The sequence below is a fragment of the Martes martes genome (assembly GCF_963455335.1).
Source record: "Martes martes genome assembly, chromosome: 11".
Classification (NCBI taxonomy): Eukaryota; Metazoa; Chordata; class Mammalia; order Carnivora; family Mustelidae; genus Martes; species Martes martes.
The window spans coordinates 73,438,995-73,458,427 of NC_137899.1; the positions used below are offsets into that span (position 1 = coordinate 73,438,995).

At 35.0% G+C, this 19,433-nt stretch overlaps 1 protein-coding gene across 1 annotated transcript in view; it reads left to right on the plus strand.

Annotated features, from left to right (window-relative positions):
* The window catches only part of FOXP2 (forkhead box P2), a 553,051-nt gene that overhangs the window by 387,835 nt on the left and 145,783 nt on the right, over window positions 1–19,433 (plus strand). Inside the window, exon 5 of the mRNA XM_080819149.1 lies at window positions 13,490–13,579. Coding sequence (XP_080675275.1) covers window positions 13,490–13,579 — 90 coding nt within the window. The remainder of the gene's footprint in view (window positions 1–13,489; window positions 13,580–19,433) is intronic.

Below are 19,433 nucleotides of genomic sequence, written 5' to 3' on the forward strand. Positions count from 1 at the left end.
CTGAAACAAGTATAGTCCTTAAGGAGCTTATAGTGCTAGACACTAAGGGTAAATGAGCATACCCACCTAACAAGTAGAAGTATCAGATGACTTGAGTTTTTTTAAATAAAAATGTCACTTGTGCTAATGCAGGATGTACAGACTTACTCCTGGGAGTTGGATTTTATGTATATCTTCAAAAAGGGGGCCTCCCCAGGTTGGCCTGGGGAGATACTCTTCAAGAGGCTGACCGTCAGGGGCACATGGGTGGCTCAGTCGGTTAAGCGTTAGACTTGATTTTTGCTCAGGGTCCTGGGATCAAGCCCCGCTTCGGGCTCCATGCTCAGCGTGGAGTCTGCTTTTCTCTCTCTCTCCCTCTGCCCCTTCCCCAGGGTACACTCGAAATAAATAAATAACTAAAATCTTCAAAAAAAAAAAAAAAAAAAAAGAAAGAGAAAGGCTCATTCTCAAGCTTGACTAGACGCCTCTGAAGCCCAGAAGCTTCTAAGGGGCCCCTCTGGCATCCCCCTGGTGCCACAGCTTCTGACTCAGCCTCTCCCTGCAGCCCCCACGCAGCTTTTTAACCACCCCAGAGTCCTCCCCCAAGTCATGGACCGGATGGAAACAATAAAGCATTTTGTAGCGGAAGGAAATAAATAAGTGGGCCATGGACCACCGGTTGCTAGAAGAACTGACAAGGAAGGGAGAACCTTTTTTTTTTAGTGTCTTTCTAGTCTTAGGTCTCATGGTGGTAAAGGAAATAAGCTAAATAAAGAGTGAAAATGAAATAGTAGAGGGATAGTTGCCTCTAGGAACTTCATTTCTTATCAAGACATTTCCCAAAAACAAAAAACCTTTCTGGGCCCTCCTATCTTCTACTTCTTAAACTGTTAATTTCTCCCCAGGGACACTATTTTCTGAGTGGCTATTATAATTTTTTATTTATTACATATTTTCTAAGAGTCATATTACAGAGAATTAAATATAAGGAATGATTTTTAAAGACTTTATTTATTTGAGAGATCACAAGTAGGCAGAGAGGCAGGCAGAGAGAGAGAGAGAGAGAGGAGGAAGCAGGCTCCCTGCTGAGCAGGGAGCCCGATGCGGGGCTCGATCCCAGGACCCTGGGATCATGACCTGAGCCGAAGGCAGAGGCTTTAACCACTGAGCCACCCAGGCACCCCAGGAATGATTTTTAAATCAGAAAAATATTTTAACCTTTTTGATAGAGTTAAATTTTAAAAACTCAGAGCTTAAGAAGATTTTTAGGGCAAAAGCCCAGAAGACTCCATAAAAATTACCTAGAAGCACAGCTCTTGATGTACTAAGGTTATGCTTATTACCACCATTAGTTTACATTTTATTTTATTCAAAAGAACGCTTGGTTGTACCTTATATGTAATTGCTACAATTTGCCACTTCATATGCTGAAGATAATCTGATGTGGACTCTGATAGCTGGACCACAAAATGGAAACACCCTGGGTTGTTCTCTAAGGGGAGTTTGTCCAAGATCTCTAAAATCTAATCTTTGGGAATTTGCTTCAAACTATATTACACAGGCATACATGTGCTTCATAATTTACACTGTGGATAACATAGCCTAAAAACAACTAAGTTCTGTGATCTTACTATAAATGTATTCCTTCTTCCACTCATTTGGTATGTTTTGAGTAATGCAGTGCCGAATCGGCAGTTTGTCAATTTTCTTCTGAGTTTTATGTTTTTCTCTTTAGATTCCCCTGAACTAGTAAATTATAAACTGCTTGGGAAGAAGGAAGGTATGCAAAGCTCATCACTGATGGGCATGAGGTCATTTAGAAACCCGGAAGGGTGCTGGGTTTAGAATTTGGAATTTCTGAGGCCTCTTTGGCTACTCTGCCATTTTGTTTCTAAGAACACTCTAATTTTAGCTTTAAGGGCTTTCCTTTAGTGGTTCTCAGCCCACTGTGTCTGCACCTGAACTAATCAAGGCCTCTCCCTTCTCAGATGGTTTTGCTCTCACTATCTCTTCCTCCTCTGGGACTGGCCTAGTTAGCTTCTGGGTTAAGTAGGCAGAGGCACTCTGCCTCAAGGCTCTTTCCTTCAGATCTGCTCTAGCATTTCCTCCCCTCTGTGCCAAGCAGGGTCATAATCTTTGCCTCAGGGTTCCTGGCTACTGAACTTCATCCTTGCTGAGGGAAGGGTGAATAGAGAGCCAGAGTTTTGCATTTTTGTCATCTGTGTCTCAATTACAGGAGGGTAGAATATGAACTCTAAAAGAAACTTCCCCTCTGCTTTTCTTGGTCTGGCTTGTCCAAAAACTGGTGCACTTACTTTTCCTTTGGAGTGGTCTACCTCCTCCTTTCACTATGCATTTGTAGCCACGTGAACATTCCTTCTCACAGGAAAGCAGCCCAAGCCCCCTAGTCACTCCCTGACTCACATATAAAATATGGCTAAGATGACATCATTTACTCACTAGGACTGAAAAAAGATTTCCACTGTTGAAATGAATAGAATTTACCTTTAGGGGCACCTGGGTGACTCAGTCAAGCATCCAGCTCTTGATTTTAGCTCAGGTTATGATCTCAAGGTTGTGAGATAGAGTCCCACACCCAGCATGGAGCCTGCTTCAGACTGCTTAACATTCTCTGTCTCCCATTACCTCTGCCTGCCCCGGCCCCAACACTCCCACACATACTTTCTCTCTCTTTCTCTAAAAAAAAAAAAAAAAAAAAAAAAATTACCTTTAAATTAAAAACACTCCATATAGAAAAAGCACCCATGTCTTGGCAACATATTCTGAAAGACTTTTGTGACTAGAATTGTGAAATTTAACAAGTGAAAATACAAATAACTTCAAATTTAACTGGGCATCCCCTATTTTATCTGGCAATCCTACTTCTAAATCCAACAGAACATAGTACAGATTATTTAACGCCTGTTAGCAGATGTTACTGTTTTGTGTCTGGTTGTGATAGAAGATGGTTATTAAAATGTTTTCACTTTAATGCTAGTTTTTTGTTTGTAACCGCCATCATGAATCAAGTGTTTAATAACTTCAAAGACATTGTCTTTTAAGGCTAGTGAATTGCCTTTAGTACTTAAGCTTATATGTCTGTTCTCCTCATGAAGAATAAGGGGGAAAAAAAAAACCAACATGAATAGGATCTTGGAATTATTTGTTGTTCTAGTTGACATGACTAGCAATGTGAGCAATGTGGTTAATGACACAAATTCATTTTGTCCTCCTTACGTGCAGTTTTTTAACTTATATCTTTTTTATCAAACAGAAGTCTCTTTAATGATATACTCTTCTTCACTACCCTTTGTGGAAAGGCCGTTAGCTTCAAAGGTAGCCAGATGGTCATTCAGATCTCTGACACCATTCCAAGAGTACGGGAACCGGTTTGAACATATAACCTAACTACTCTGAGCTGCAGTTCACACTTCTGTAATAAAGGAGGTTGTTTTGAGGATGAAATGAGATAGTATGTGCAAGGATTTAGAATGATAGCTGGCAGATAATGAGCACTGACCAAGCACTAAATCTTGTTTTCCCTTTTTGTCTTTGCTGAACCCCCCCCCATAGCCATTTTTTGTACCCTTTAATGGCGTGCAGCACATTTCTGCATTGCAGTGTGGTTATACTGAATATATTTTTATCTTTCCTACCATTTTAAAAGATCCTTGAGGCCAGGTGATCCCATAGCAGTGGTGAAGTGGATCTGGGAGAGGGGAGGGGTATAGCTCACCAGTTTATCTGCAAAGATAAAAATCCTTTCAGCCTCAGCAGAGGTTAAAATACAACTTTGCAAAATATGATAGAGCATGGAACTGTTAAGATATTTTTCCTACCCAGTGGGATATTTTTCTACTGAATAGGAGAACTAAATATTGAGGTAAACTTTCAGGAATTACTATATGCCAGGCCTGTTAGTTAAAATGCACGTACCTACTGAGCAATCTTTACGAAGCTAAAAATGAGTAGTCACCCTCCACTGACCAGTAAATATACATAGAAGAACTAGTATCCACCGGAGGAATTACATAATTTCAAAAGTCTTCACTTGAAATAATATTACTTTAGCTTTTAAAATACCTTCAAGGGGCACCTGGGTGGCTCAGTGGGTTAAAGCCTCTGCCTTCAGCTCGGGTCATGATCTCAGGGTCCTGGGATCGAGCCCTGCATCGGGCTCTCTGCTCAGCAGGGAGCCTGCTTCCTCCTCTCTCTCTCTCTCTCTCTCTCTCTCTCTCTCTGCCTGCATACCTGTGATCTCTGTCTGTCAAATAAATAAATAAAATCTTTTAAATAAATAAATAAAATACCTTCAAATGCATTATCTTCCCTGATTTCACAAATCACCTATGGGCAAAAGTTAATATTATTAACTGCATCTAATAGACAAGAAAATGAATGCCCAGTGTGATTAGGTAGTCCAAGTTTATCAACTAATAAAAGGCCAAAGAATGTCTTCTGAAATCTAGTCAATACCATGACATCATATTTCTCTCCCAGTTGCAAAGAGAAACTTTTGAATAGTCCATGGCCGCAGTGGTATCAGCATCACAGATGTTTTTTATTTTGCTGTCTTTTAAAAACTAAAGACAACCAGTCCTCAGAATGCGCAATAACATAGCACATATTGTAAGTGACTCTTCAGCTTCTACTTGATATAATTGGAGGTGCCAGGCCCTGTGGCCACGTTAAAAGTATAAAGACTCTGAGTAGTGATGATCCCAAATTAGAGCAGTGGAAAAGTAAGTAGTTCTTTATTTAGTTATGGAGGCAACATTTCAGAAGACCTCCGTGTATCTGTATGTCATCAGTGTCTGTGGAAGTACATTTCCTTCTCTAACAACATTTTAAATGCCAGTTTTTACTCTACCAGCTGTATTTTTCTCAGAGCAATGAGAGAGAACAGAGCTTTCTCAGTTTTGTTTCCTCAGCAATTCCAGTCTTTCTCTCCTTCTCAGTACATAACTGCCCTTTCTTATTGTCTGAATTAATTGAGATTATTCAGCGTGAATTCTTTTCTCTTCCTACCTCTGCCTGGCAAAGTCACCGGTCCTCCCTTCTCTTCAGCTTGTCTCGGAGGAGGATGTGTTCTTTCTCCCCACGGGGCTGTCCCTGCTCCTGCTCCTTGATTTGCCCCTTGACAGCCCCTCCAGTGATGTTCTCAGTTCTCTTCTTACAGCTTCTGTTTCTCCCTTGTAGCTTATTAGCAAACTGTCTTTAAAACACCCAAACACACACAACCTCTCAAACTATAGAGTTCCCTTTTATTTTGGTCTTTGCAGAACTTATCAAAAGAACTGTTTGCACTCATGGCCAAGGTTTTCCCCTCTAATTCCCTGCAGCCTAATTTATACTTCAGTATCCTATGGGAACTACTATCCTGTAGGTCACATGCAAATTATCAGATCAACAAGAACTTTCATTAATCCTTAGCGTCTGAGTTTTGGGGTTTGAGAACCCATTCATCTTCTCCCTTCATAATTCTTTTTTGGGTTTTTTTGTTTGTTTTTTTTTTTGTTTTTGCTGTTTTCTGTTTTTCCCAGCTTTATTGAATAATTAACTTAATAATTCTTTTATTTAAATATGTAAGTTTTAATGAGGTATAATTTACATACTGTAAAATTTATTCTTTTAAATTATATATTCAGTGGATTTTAGTACATTCACAAGGTTGTGCAACCATTACCACTATCTGATTCCCAAATATTTTCACACCCCCCTAAAAAGAAACCCCCTACTCATTAGCAGTCAATGTGTTTTATCTCCTCCCTCTAGCTTCTGGCAACTGCTAATCAATTTTGTCTCTATGGTGTTGCCTTTTCTGAGCATTTCATATAAGTGATTTGTACAATGGGTGGTCTTTGTGACTGACTTCTTTCACTTAGCATAACGTTCTCAAGGTTCATCCATGTTATGGAATCTGTCAATATTTCATTCCATTTTATGGCTGAGTAATAGTCTATAATATGGATAGACCACATTTTCTTTATCCATTCATCAGTTGATGGACATGTGGGCTGTTTCCATCTTTTGGTTATTAAGAGTAAAGCTGCTATGAACATTCATGTTCAACCGTTTGTATGGACATATGTCTTCATTTCTCTTGGGTACGTACCTAGGAGTGGAATCTCTGAGTCACATGGTTATTCCATGTTCAACATTTTCCAGAAGTCTTTCAACTTCTGTTGCTGTGCATTATCTTCCTTTTTGCTTTCTCACCTCTAAACAAAATGTAGATGTTCTCTAAGTCTGGATCTTCCCCCTCTTTTTACTCCTCACCAGCAATCTAATATTTCCCTTTGTCCTAAATACTGTCTAATCTCTTACTTTAGGGTATCTGTTTTCAGCCCAGTCACTCTGAACCTAGAGCTCTGTGTTCTTGGTATATACTAAAGAAATCTTCCGGTTATCCTACCATCAGGTAAACAGCATCATCTTTTCTCTAAAGCCTGTGCTTTTTAATCTAAGTTCCCCATTTCCAGCAGTGGAATAGCTATTCTCCCATTTACTCTTGACTTAAAATTTTGAAGTCATCATTTACCCCTTCCCAGAAGCCCTTACTCCATGCCCAGTTACTAAGTCCTGCCATTCCACTTTGACAGGACCTCTTGTGATGCTGTTTTAATTAAAGGAGTTCTTGTTATCTCACATTTGGACAGTTGCACGTACCTTTTAGCTGGTCTTTCTACCTCATGCTTTTATCTTTCCTCATTCTCTCCATCACTTCTCATCTGTCCTTCACAACAGGACCTCAGTATTGTCAGGCTTATCTCATCATTTACAGATTTAGCAACATCTGCCTTTACCTTCTAAATAATATGGAGACTTTCTTCCATTGAGTGTTGAGTTATGTCCATTAATTAGCTCCAACCCACTTTCCCATGATGTGTAACTAGCTCCTAAGCTAAGCACATGCTTTATCCAAGATTAGTTACTCGTCAGTGTGTATGATCCCACATACTCTTTGCCTCTACTTGGTGTGGCCATGTTCTCTCACCTTTACAAGATGGACTATTTGTCTGTAAGTTCATCCCAGTTTATATCCACATAAAAACTTAGGTGAGCTTCCCAACTGAAAATAATTTCTTCAACTTATGAACCCCTGAAATGTTTTAAAAACATTTTTATGACCTTTTGATTTTAAACCAAATGTTTCTTATTAGACACAAAATCTTTGAAGGTAAAAACAATGTCGCATCACCTACCTCCTTCTTCCACAAGTGTGTAGTGCTTAGTTCTTTGCTTGGTACATGGGACAAACTTGTAAAAAAAAAATTTTAATGACAAGTAATTTTTTATATATTTTATTCTTGCAAATACTTCCCCAAATTATACCTCTTTTGCAATTTTATTATTAAATTGAGGAGGAAATCCAGAATACAGGGTTCAAATAATTGTTTACTTTCAGATATTATACTATAATTTAGTAGCATGTATTTTCAGTTAGTATCTAGTGTGCTAGTTGACAGTATAACAATGTATCAGTAATAGGTCTTCAGTCCATATCCAAACTAAAGATGGTTATTGGCCTCATAATGAGGAAAAAAAGCAACTGTGGGTATGTGAGAAATAAAAACTAAATCCAAAGTATGTTTGGAAAAATAATAAAATACTTTATAGCAGAAAAAAAAATAACTGAGAGAATGCCCATAAACCATTGTAGTTCCTGGAACATGTACCATAATAAGGAAATATTGTAAAAATCTCAGTTTTAACAATTTTAATAAAATTAGTTCCAATTCCTCTTTACCTTTCATACTTGGGACTTTTGAAGTTAGACAGAATTCCTCAATTTGTGAACAGGAATTGCATTTATATTGCTATAGATTATTTTAATGTTCTATATGGGTTCCAGTAGCAATTCATTATTATTAGCAGCAGAATAAGAAAGAAAATAGAAATATGAATACCAGGCTGCTTAGTATTATTTACTGTAGCCTATGGAATGCCAGCTCTAAGGAAGAGAATGTGTTCATACCATTAAACTGAATATATGATTCTAGACCTGAAAAAACAAAACCTGTCTTAGCCATTAGTTACCATTAATTCACAGGCTTATTTTATGGAAGGGTCTCTGAGCTTATCTGCGAGTTTGGAGCCGTCCTGAAAGATACTGAATATTGGGTTTGTATCTGAACCTTGAGAATTTTGTTAGAACTTCTGAGGATGACTTAAGAATCCGTTCCATCACTTATTCAATACTTCTGTTGCCTTCCTTTGAACTTACATCATGAGTGCTGAGCCAAACAGCCTGGCATTTGGTTGGTAAATAGGATACTTTTAATGAATTACTCACTCTTATTATAGAACCATGAAGTAAAAGATCTTAGCTTCTCAATTTGACTCCCCTAGTAGTCCATGCTATGAACACAATATAGCCACGCATTTATTCTTTAACTTTATGTAAGATATACTGTGGAACCAAAAAAAAAAAAAATTATTGTAAAAAAATATTTTTTAGCAATTAGCTTTTTTTCCCAACAAACTTAGTCTAATTATGGATCAGCCGTGATAAAATGAAAGGGCAATAGCTACAGATGCGTAATTTCACTCGGTAGATTGCTGTTTGAAAATAGGATATGACAATTAGATGATTAATTTTCTTCTATTAAATAGCATTATGAGACTTCAGATTACATTTATCAGTATATTCTCTTTAGTGGGAACATAATGCGAGGAAAGGCCAAACAGAATAGGAATTCATATCTTTTGTGGAAGGATCCGAATACGCTTTTTATCAACCATAACTTGGGGAAAATAATTAGACAATGAAATTCTGTTTGAAAACTTATTTTTACGTTCAGTATTCAAAGTAACACGTTAAAGACATTCTAAGTTAAAGGTTAAAACATGTGAGTATGAGGAGCAAAATTCTGAATGTCCTGCTGGCAAATTTTTTTTTTTTTTTTTTTTTTTGGTTCTTGTTATCTGCAAAGTATACACCCCTTGTCAGTATGACTAGGGAGTGCCTGTGTAAACATTCTTGTTTTGCCTGTTCCACATAATCGTTTCTTGTATCATATTTCTTCTGACCTCGCTATCTGAAACCAATTACAGGAGATCCATTTGGGCTGCATCTATTTTCATAAGAAGCCTAGGCAGCAGTGTTTTTCTCAGAGATGAATATCAACATCAAATATGCTTCTGAGTGCTTTGTTATTTATGTTTCAGAGAGATTTTGTAGCCTTCAGCTCTCAAGAATGTGTCATGCTGTGCTGTTTATACATTGAAGATATTAATGGGTGTAGATGTCATTTTTCATTTTAATGTCTCAAATGCAACAGGCTGATAGGTTAAGCATTCCTATTTTTATGGGGAGAGATATGAGTGATGTCTGTTTTCTCCCAAAATATACATATATTTACTTTGAAAAAAAAGTTATTTATAAATGTTAGAATACTCAACATTTTTGGTTTCACTGGGTGTTTCTAAGCTATTCTCAAACAATTATAGTCATGGTGAAAGTTTTCAGTGTTCTTCAAGAAGAAACAGTATTGACCTGACAGGTTACAAAGCTTTTTTACTCTTAATTCTCATAATGACCTCCTCACTAGAGTTACTCTCTGTGTATGAGAACCATAGGTAGCATAAAGTTACTATGTTGTGGAAGGGTGATATGAACTTTTGTTTTTCTTGCAGAATTTTAATTTATTTGACATTAGACAGTAACTATTAGGAATGGTGTTTTCCATAAATATTTTTCAAGTTTTTATTTAAATTCCAGTTAGTTAACATAAAATGTAACACATTTTTTAAAGCGAGATGCACTGAGTTCTGAAAAACTTGCACATTCCCACACACCTCTGCAGCCTAACAAAAAGTATATCTTTAATCTATTAGAAATATTTTTATTCATCTTTTCAAGATATTTTAATTTAATCTGATTCCAATTTTTAAAATGTCCTTCCTTAATTTTCTTTTAACTTTACTAAAATTAGATCACTTCATTAAGTAAAGTGCGCTCTTAATTCAAAACAAATGTGTTTTTGGAAACTAAATATGGTTTGGCTGCCTTAGGAACCTCTTTCTTGTTGTTCACCAGAATCACACTCAGTCATTATTAAAGGAGATTTTGTAAACATCTCTTGCCCTTTGTTCCAAGTTTTTTTCTGTTTTGTTTTGTTTTTGCAGAGTGTGACCATATAAACAGCTCATAGAACTTAATGCCTGGCCCTGGAATTTATATTTCTATTTACCAATTGAAGTGGGCAAGTGATTTTCAAATTAATATTTTATGTAATTTGACACCTAACACCTTCTATTGATGAAAGTATCTTATCTCATAATCTTTCATCTTTTGCATCGCTACAATAATAAATTACAAAGATGAACTAAACATCTCTGAGCAATTGTTTATTGAAATTCAGTCCTAAAATGGTATCCAGAACACTGGGGATAAAAATGCCATGTGATGCCTGTAGTGACAATGCAAACTGCCAAAGATTCCTGCCTGAGAGTTTTAAATCATCCTGATCTCGTGGAGTTGTTTTTTGTCTTCCCACCTCTAAGTTTACTATTGCAGTCTCTACTGCTACTAAAAGAAAGCTGAGATAGGCAAGTGGTCCTTTTACATAAGAATTTGTATTGAAAGATGATCCTGGACTATTTTTAAAGATTTCTCTAAATGTATATAGAAATCAAGGTACTTTAAAACTTTAACTGGCCACTGGTCATACTCCATTATAATTACTACTCCTTTAGAAGCAGTGTACATGCATGCTTTTGTCCAGTGAAATTTTTATGAGCTACAGATCTAATAGATCTCATTTTCCAGTGTCTTTCTATAGTCACTGGGTGTTACATATTCCATTGGATTACTTGTTTGGGTTGAGCCAAATGAACATCATGCAGGGTGATAAAATGAATAGGTCCCTAGGCTTGGGAGACAAGAGCCTGAAATTTTGACCAAACTGTGCTACTGCTTTGGACTTTAATCAAATTATCATTGTATTGCTTCTTCAGTTACTTGTCTATAGGATATAAAGGCTAGGCTAAACAATCGGTAAGTCCAGCACTAGAATTTTCAGTTTGTTTGTGATAACTGATCAGATGATCAGAGTGTTATAAGAGTTTAGAGTTCCATCAGGTATTGGCAGAGTACATGGTGAAACCCAAGTCAAGGACGGCAGGAACACTTAGCCACAAAAACAATGTACGTTCAGTGGTAGTTGTTCCAGTCAAACACTTACAAATTCAAACCTAGAAAGATTATATTGTAGTTTTTCCTTTAAGTTTTGATGAATGAATATTCTCTCCTTGCAGGTGAAAATAATTCATCATGGTGCCATGTGTCTCCTTTACTAGAGTTTTACTCATTGTCATCTAATGGTTTCTTTGATGGGACAGAAACAGTATGGCACTCTGGCCTGGAAGCAGGAGACCTTGAACAAAACACTTGATACTCTAGACCTCATTATTCTCATTTGCTAAACTGAGAGCATCAGAGTAGATGATTTCTAAGAGTGCTTTCAGTCCCAGCCATTCATGATTTCAAGATTCAGAACTGTGCTCATTAGAATCCTTTAAGAATAATAAATGGCTACAGAATTAAATATAAACTAACTAAGGCTCCATGTATACAAAATAAACTAATGAACTCAAAGGGAAAAAACAATCTTGTGAAAAAAATGAGGCAAAATTTGAGTGGATTTTGGTATCAAAGGTGAAAATAGATGACTGATTTTTTTTTTTTGAGAGTTTCACATAGACACAACACAGCCTAAGTCACACTATAGTAATTTCCACTTGAAAAATGTCATTTGGAGTATTTCATAGGTTGCAAGTAAAAAAAGGAGAGCAGTATTATTTAGAATAGTAACTGAAATATTTTAAACTAAGTTTTGCGACAATAGAGTATTTATGGAATTTTTTATTTGGTCTTTCTTTTTTTTCGAAGTGAACTTTCTAATAAAATTGCCTGTGTTCACTGGAATGTGCCATCCTTAGAAACACTTAGGTTGTTAATTACTTGAAAAACTGAAAAAAAAAAAAAAAACCCACGAAAGATTGCTGTGAGTGAGTGTGTCTCCCAATGTAAGAAGTGTGCTTTACAAACTATGCCAGATCCTGCTCCGGGAAGACAAATCAGTGTTGTTAGGGGACGGTGCTAGTGCCTTCCGTGTGTTTACTCTGGTTTCTATGTCTGCCTGCCTTCTCAGAAAACTTGCTTGGAGCCAGACTGTAGCAGCCCTCTCTCTGTCTTTTCATAATTGATCAGGGGATGACTGCCTTCCCTGAGGGTTAAGACGTGGCAACTTTTTCTGTTTGCGCAGCATCTCAATGCAGTAGTTCAAACATTGTTCACACCAGCTGGCAGTGTAATGCCATATGCACATCTTGTCAAAGCAACTGTTGTCATGGATACTAGAAACTCTCTTAAAAACCAGATCATTGATTCCAATCAAAATTGTACTTTTTATCAGCTTGGAATCTCAATTATTATAGTAGAATATTGATCTAAGATATTTCTCCCATCATGAAGAATTTACCTCATATTCTAAAACACTGAAAAACAGAGGAGGGCAATGATTTATTTTAGTCATATATGCTGAAAAATTTCATCTTTAGTGTTCATTGAATTCAGTTATTGAGAGAAAAAAATGAGTTCCAAAGTAGAGGCTGTTAAAAAGTTTTTTTTTCCTTCAGTTTACACTGCTGCTTTTAAAACATCTCAATATGTATTTTTATGGCATTCATTTTATATGTTTATATAATACACTCATCAAGCTGTCCCTCCTCCTGTAAAAGAAACGCTTACATTAATTTCTTATGTTAAGTTTTATTTTCCTGAATGGGGAAAAAGAAAACATAAAAATAAATGAAAACATCTTCTATTTTGATTGGTATTCTGTCACACATAGAAACAAACCTGATTGGTTGAGTGGTAATTTCTTTGTTCTCTGATTTTGCTAAGAATGCAAATGAAAACCACTCAATTTTATTTGGCATTAAAACTGCACTTTATTTTGTCAAAGGAGAGGTTTCCCCTTGAATTGTAAGTACAAAAAAAGTGTTTTTAATCTTTAGTGAAAATCCTTATTAATTCACTTTCAAGATAATCTGATGTTGATTTGTCAAATTTAATTACAGCTTCCGGTAACACTTGAAGTCTACTGCTTTTGCTTCAAAATTGTAATATGAAAATGCAAATTGAATGATAATTTAAAAGGGAGTGGGCATTTTAGTTGAACACTCAAAGACAAGTTCCTTGTGGAAATGAGGTTATTGATGCAGTTTATGATTTTTCCTCTTTAAGCACTTTAAACAAATTAACTTTATTTCCTGCAGGATTACATGTATCGCCATGACTTTAAGTAAAGTTGTATATGTGTGATATGTGGAATTTTTATTTCACATTAGAAGATCTTTGATAATTCTTTCTAGAAAGGAGGATGGGAAAGGGGTTCTCATATATTGAAGCATTTTACTATTAACCAAGGAATAATCAGTTATTGATAATCAATTTACCTGTCAACAAAGTATTTAGATATTGCTCCCTTTTTACTTCTAGGCTCTCCAAGCAGCAAGACAACTTCTCTTACAGCAGCAAACAAGTGGATTGAAATCTCCTAAGAGCAGTGATAAACAGAGACCACTGCAGGTTAGTAAAGCATTCTTGTCCTTGGGATCTTATTTTAAAAGATGCTCATAATGATAACAAATGTGCAGACCCAGTTGTATATATTCAGAAAATTTTTACATTTGTATATGTCAGTAATGTTAATTCAAAGAGAGAGCTCATTTTATCTTCTTGAAAGGAAAACAAAATTTCTATTCCCACAGATTTCAAAAGTCTACAAGGTCACTTATTATAAAAATTATATAAAAAAACACATTTGGTAAATGTAGGCATGAGAAGTTTTATATAAGACTCACTTGTGGGATTTTAACAGAATTTTATTCACAAACAAGTTAAAGTAAAATGTGAAATTTCTTTAAAAGCAAAGCCATAGTAAGATGGTATGGAAGAAGACAAAGCAGTCTTAGACAACCCTCCGCAGTTGTATCCAAGTGACAAATGCAGAAAACCTCCAGATTGCCAAAAAAACTGTTTGAGTTTGCCAAGGAGTTATTGCTGTTGCTACAGTTATAAAAACACATTCTGGAGTTTGTTGTCCTTATTCACTATGTTTGTCCTGTGAAGCTGATAGTATGTATGTCCTTTAAAGTAACTTTTTGTTACATAATATAACCATTGTTTTATATAATCTTACCCAGAGCACGTAGGTCATTGTTTGGGGAGAAGAAACATTTTTAGGGTGTAATTATTAAATGTTTGGAAGGTAGAATCTGAGGTTACATAAAACATCTTTCAAAATGTTTATCAGCTCTGTTGAAAGATAAGCAATGTTTTTTCCCGCATCATGTGCTATGTACATGTCTAATAAGGCAAGCTTAGTTTGAAAAAAAGTAAGCATCTTTCTTGTTTCTTTATTTTACCAAAATAATCTTGGATTTTTTTTAATGGCCTAGCTGTCTATTTTCATTTTCAGGTGTACTCCTAGAGGTTAGTAACTAAGTCTTATATATGATGGCCTCCTGAAGCTAAGTATGTATGACAGAATTACAGGCTACTGATCTACACAATCCAGAAACTACTTATTATGTAAAAACTGGATTAAATTTTTGGTCCCTAGACAAATTTGAGATGAGAATATGTATTCTTGGGAACAAACCCATTTGTGGGAGGTGGGTGGGAAGAAGGAGGACTTGTGGAGAGGGGATGTGTTCCAGTAGTCTAAAGTTCACATGTCTGCCATGGTTGCAAAAGTTGTATTGAAACAGCCTGAGTTTAAGATTCTTTTTTTTTTTTTTAAATAAATGCCACACTCTTTTGTTTAAACTAATCAGTAATTTTATGGTGACACACTTTCCTCACCATCATCTCTCCCCAAGTTAATGCCAGTGATTGGAGTCTTTCCATCAGAATTGTCTAATTCCAGGACAGCCTCTCCATACATTTTCATGACAGAGAAAAATTTACATAGAAGGCACAGAAGATAGCAAATGAAATGTTTCCCTCACTGTGGCTTCAGAGGGAAATTTTACACTGTTGTTGGTATAGCAAAGGGGGTTAGATGCTGGCTGCATAAGCCAAAGGTAGGAGTTTATTGTTTCGACTTTTGGAAAAACTCTACATACATATTGTCCTACTTCTGTTTTAACATGTCTCTGACAAAGTAAACAAAGTAGTTGTTCCTTCCTCCCCAAAGCTAAGTCCAGTAGAAGTTTCTTTATTGCTGGTTACCAGGGCATCTCTGGAAAGAATGGCTGGGCTTTAGTTTTTCTTTCTTTTTTTATCTTTTTCTTTTTCCTTTTTTTTTGGTTGTTGTTGTATTGGAAGGCAAGATTTGATACTTTGTTTAACTAAAATATACATACTTTTTCTTAGAAAATACATATAATGTAGGAATATTAATGACTCTAAAATCAGAAATTGTTGCTCATGTACCAGATGTATAAATAAAATTTTGAGCAGAAGTCCTCAATTTTGTTATTTTATTGTGAAAGGGTGATTGAAAGGAATTTAAATACCTTTTAACAATTTCAGGTGCTAAACATTACTACAAAGACTTTTCTTGTGTCACTTATATTTAGTGTTTTATGATGCACATTAATATTAATATATCTCCATTGTATAAATTATAAAACTATAGCATTTCTTCATTAGCTTGTATTTTAGTCAGGTCTAATGCCAAAATCTCATAGAAATGAACAGTTGGTTTTTATGAATGAGAATTTAGAAATAATGAATGAAGACTTAGCCGTTTACCAAAATATACACTGCTATTAATATAATGTGAGCCTAAAGTTTTAGTATTTCATAGTATTTGATATTTGATAAGTTTAGCAACTATAAACATTACTGGGATTGTGTTTAAAACCTAATAGCATTTTATACTAGTTTACATATGCTGTTAAATGAGGATATTAGGAAATGCTTATCCTTGCATCCGCAAATACTATTTAATGTGAGTTGCATGCACTATTACCACTTATGTTAAAGAAACGGGTTGAATATTTTTGTTAAAAATTTTAACCATTTAGTATGAAATTAACACTTTAAAACTTTTACGATTTTCTCACAGTCTGGTTCTTTTTCTGCTTAACTAAGAGTTTAACCAATCTTTGAAAATAGAGTTGGTGTAGATTATTTCTTAAAATTCATAAAGATAATTGAACATGTTTCAAAATCTGCACTTGTACAGGCTAGGTATTTGGTGCTGATAATAGATCATGGTGATTTGTGCTTTTTCAGGCATAACACGTTTTTGGAGGACCAAAGGAGAGTATGCGTTTTTCATTTTAAAATATAGTTTTGATGGAGAACTATTTCATAAAGTTTGAAAAAATATGATTTTTTAAAAATCTGTTTTGATGGCTCAAGTCACAAGAACAATATTAGGTCTTGTTACACTCAACTGATTTCTTTTAAATGTTGAGAAGAGGTAGCCAGATTTGAAGTGTGACATGGTAGAGAGTCTATTTCTAGCAGACTAGTATTTATCTATTACTTTCTCATTTACATTTTTCAGGGTTTTGTGCTACAGATGGCATAGATATTAGCCTATCTAATACAAAAATGGAAAGAAAAAATCACATCTGACAAGCTTGAGTATCGATTGTATAGTAATTTCACTTTCATGTACAGGTATCTGAATATATGTATTTGAAACATGTTTACATTTTCTATTCATTACATAAAACACCAGTTGAATAGGTTCAATCAGTAGGTAAATTGATTAATGACATATTGATGAATAATATGTAAAGATTGTGATGCAAATGGGAGCTGATATCAACCTAAGCATTACCAGATGTTTCTTCCTTACATGCTTACTTTGTACCCCAGAAAACATACTATAACAGCTGAAGACAGCCTCTTATCTTGATTTCTGATATTTATTAATATCTACTCCTAATACTTCCTAAACTTGGTATCCCCACAGTGGTCCATAAAAAGAAAAAGCAGCCAAAGAGAATAAGTAATACTTTTAATTTCATGAAACTAATTTCCAGATTAAATTGCTTTTACTCTATTTAATAACACACATGTACACAGAGACGCACATTTGCATATGCATATGCACACATGCACACTTCCATAATCTGTAAATTTTAATTTTTTTTGTAAAATACATTATCAGTTTTCTAGCCTATGACAAATCTACTTAATTTAGTTTAGGTATGAAAATTGGTCGCATTATTGTTCTTGTTACATTTACAGCCATGAGACAGACTTGTGGTTCTTCAACAGCTGTGCAGAGCAGAGACGTAAATTTAAGGTAAATGACATTGCTTTGCTATCTTAGATGAATATTAGTATATAGTATTGTAATCACTTCCTTCATTGTAGGTTAAAAATCTAAGGTTCTCTTTTCTAATAGGTAATCAAACTTTTTAAAAATAACTGTGTTAAATAGTTGAATATTGGAAGAATAAAAAGCAAAAGTGAATTAAACTTAGGGGTCTTATTCTGACTCTGCCACAAACTAGTTACATAAGTTTAAGGAAGCCACTCAACATTGTTTAAAATAAAGGCCTTGGGGGAACTTATCAGCAAAATATTACAGTCTGTGCTTACAGATTTATTTTTTTTCACGTAAGTTATAGGCATCTTAATTTTTTAGGAATAGCTGTTTCTTGCTGGGTTTTAACTTAAGAGTTAAGGAGTATGATTGTTTGTTTGTTTGTTTGTTTTCAGTCACAAAACACTTTTTAATTAACATACCATAGCCAAAAATAATGTTTTGGAATCAAAGTATTAAATCCCATATACATGGAAACCACTGTGCAAGTATCATTTATCATTATCTGGGGAAACTTTGTTCTGTTTAATGCCTTGAACTAGTTTTATAAATTAATTTTAGGAGAAATATAAACTACACAAAGAATTATTTTACCTATGTATTTACTTTGATAATCTACATTAAAATATGTTGTGATATGATACAATTTAGCAAATTTCTATCTTTCTCTACTTCTTCAGTTCAAAATGCTAAAATTAACATCTGCTGACAAAACAAATTCTGCAGTAAACTGATCAGCACTTCTAAAATTTCATGTTCTAGGAAAAAATCAAGAATAAGATATAAAATATGAATAATGAAATATATCTCCTAGGAGAAAATACTAATTGTAGGTCTAGAATTAGACATTGATAAATATGCTTAGGAAATTATAAAAGTTCATGCATACATTGGTAAAGAATACTATTGAATATTTCCTCTTCAACATAATTTCTGATTTCTAGTATGTAAGAATTAGAAGCTAAAACATGTTTTGTTTCAAAAACTGAGAGTGGCATAATAAAGAAATTTGCAGTATGGTTTAAGTAGGACAATGTACTGTGATGCAGAAAATTTAATAGTAGTTTTTTAAGTTTTTTTGTTATTTATATTTCCTGTGTATCAAAAAGTTAAGCGGCATCTCTAATACATTGTTTTGATATCATAAATTATAAATTCTAAAAAGTTTAACTTAAAAACTATTCGCAAGAACCGATTATGCCTTGTATAGTTCTGATTTTCCCATTACAGTAGAGAACATTTCGTAAAAGGCAACATGAAGTAGGCAGTTTTACAAGAATGTTATAGAACAAAATCTTTCCCAAAATACTGTGAAGTTGCCACCTGTAGCCAGCTGCTCAAGGCTGACACCCTGTGGAAGAGGCTCTAGGATGTCCAGTCTATCACTGCTAAGTATCATTATGTGGAAAACTTGTGTATGATCTAATCATGGCATGTAGGAAAAAGAACATATGTTTTGAGTCTGAAGCCTACCTTGCTTTTGATCAGTTAGTAGGACTTTGGATAGAGTCCTTGGGATCCATCTCTTGGAGGCTTTTACCTCATCTCTAGAAACGGAATAAGGATACCTATCTTGCAAGATTGTTATGAAGACTAAAAAGAATATTATATAAAGTAACTGGCGTAAATCCTTGCACTTATAATGAGTTAATAAGTAATTCCCACTATGATAAGCTCTAGAAAATTGATATTTAATCCAAAGTTATACATATTCCATAATATGGTTACTTTTGTTTGGCCATAATTTTCACTATTCACTACATATGCCTAATTTATAGGAAAGCAGCAGTGAGTGTTTAAGGTACTACTCAAGTATCTCTCCCTTCTAGAGACCCCCAAAGCATCCATATTTCACACTTGCCACACATAAACTTACATTTTAATGTTTATCTTTCCTACCAGACTCTGAGCTCTGTGATAGCAGGTACTATGAATGTCCTGTTCATCTCTAGTGCCTAATGATGCCTGGTGAATAATAGAGCTCAATAAATACTTGTATAAATGCTATGAACCCTAAATGCCAAGCTAACAAGTATGTCCTGTATGGTTTAGGTAGCCGGGACCTTAAAGGCTTTTGATAAGCAAGTGATATGATCAGAGCAATGTTTTGTGAAGATCTAGTCGACAGTGGAGCATTTGGAGAAT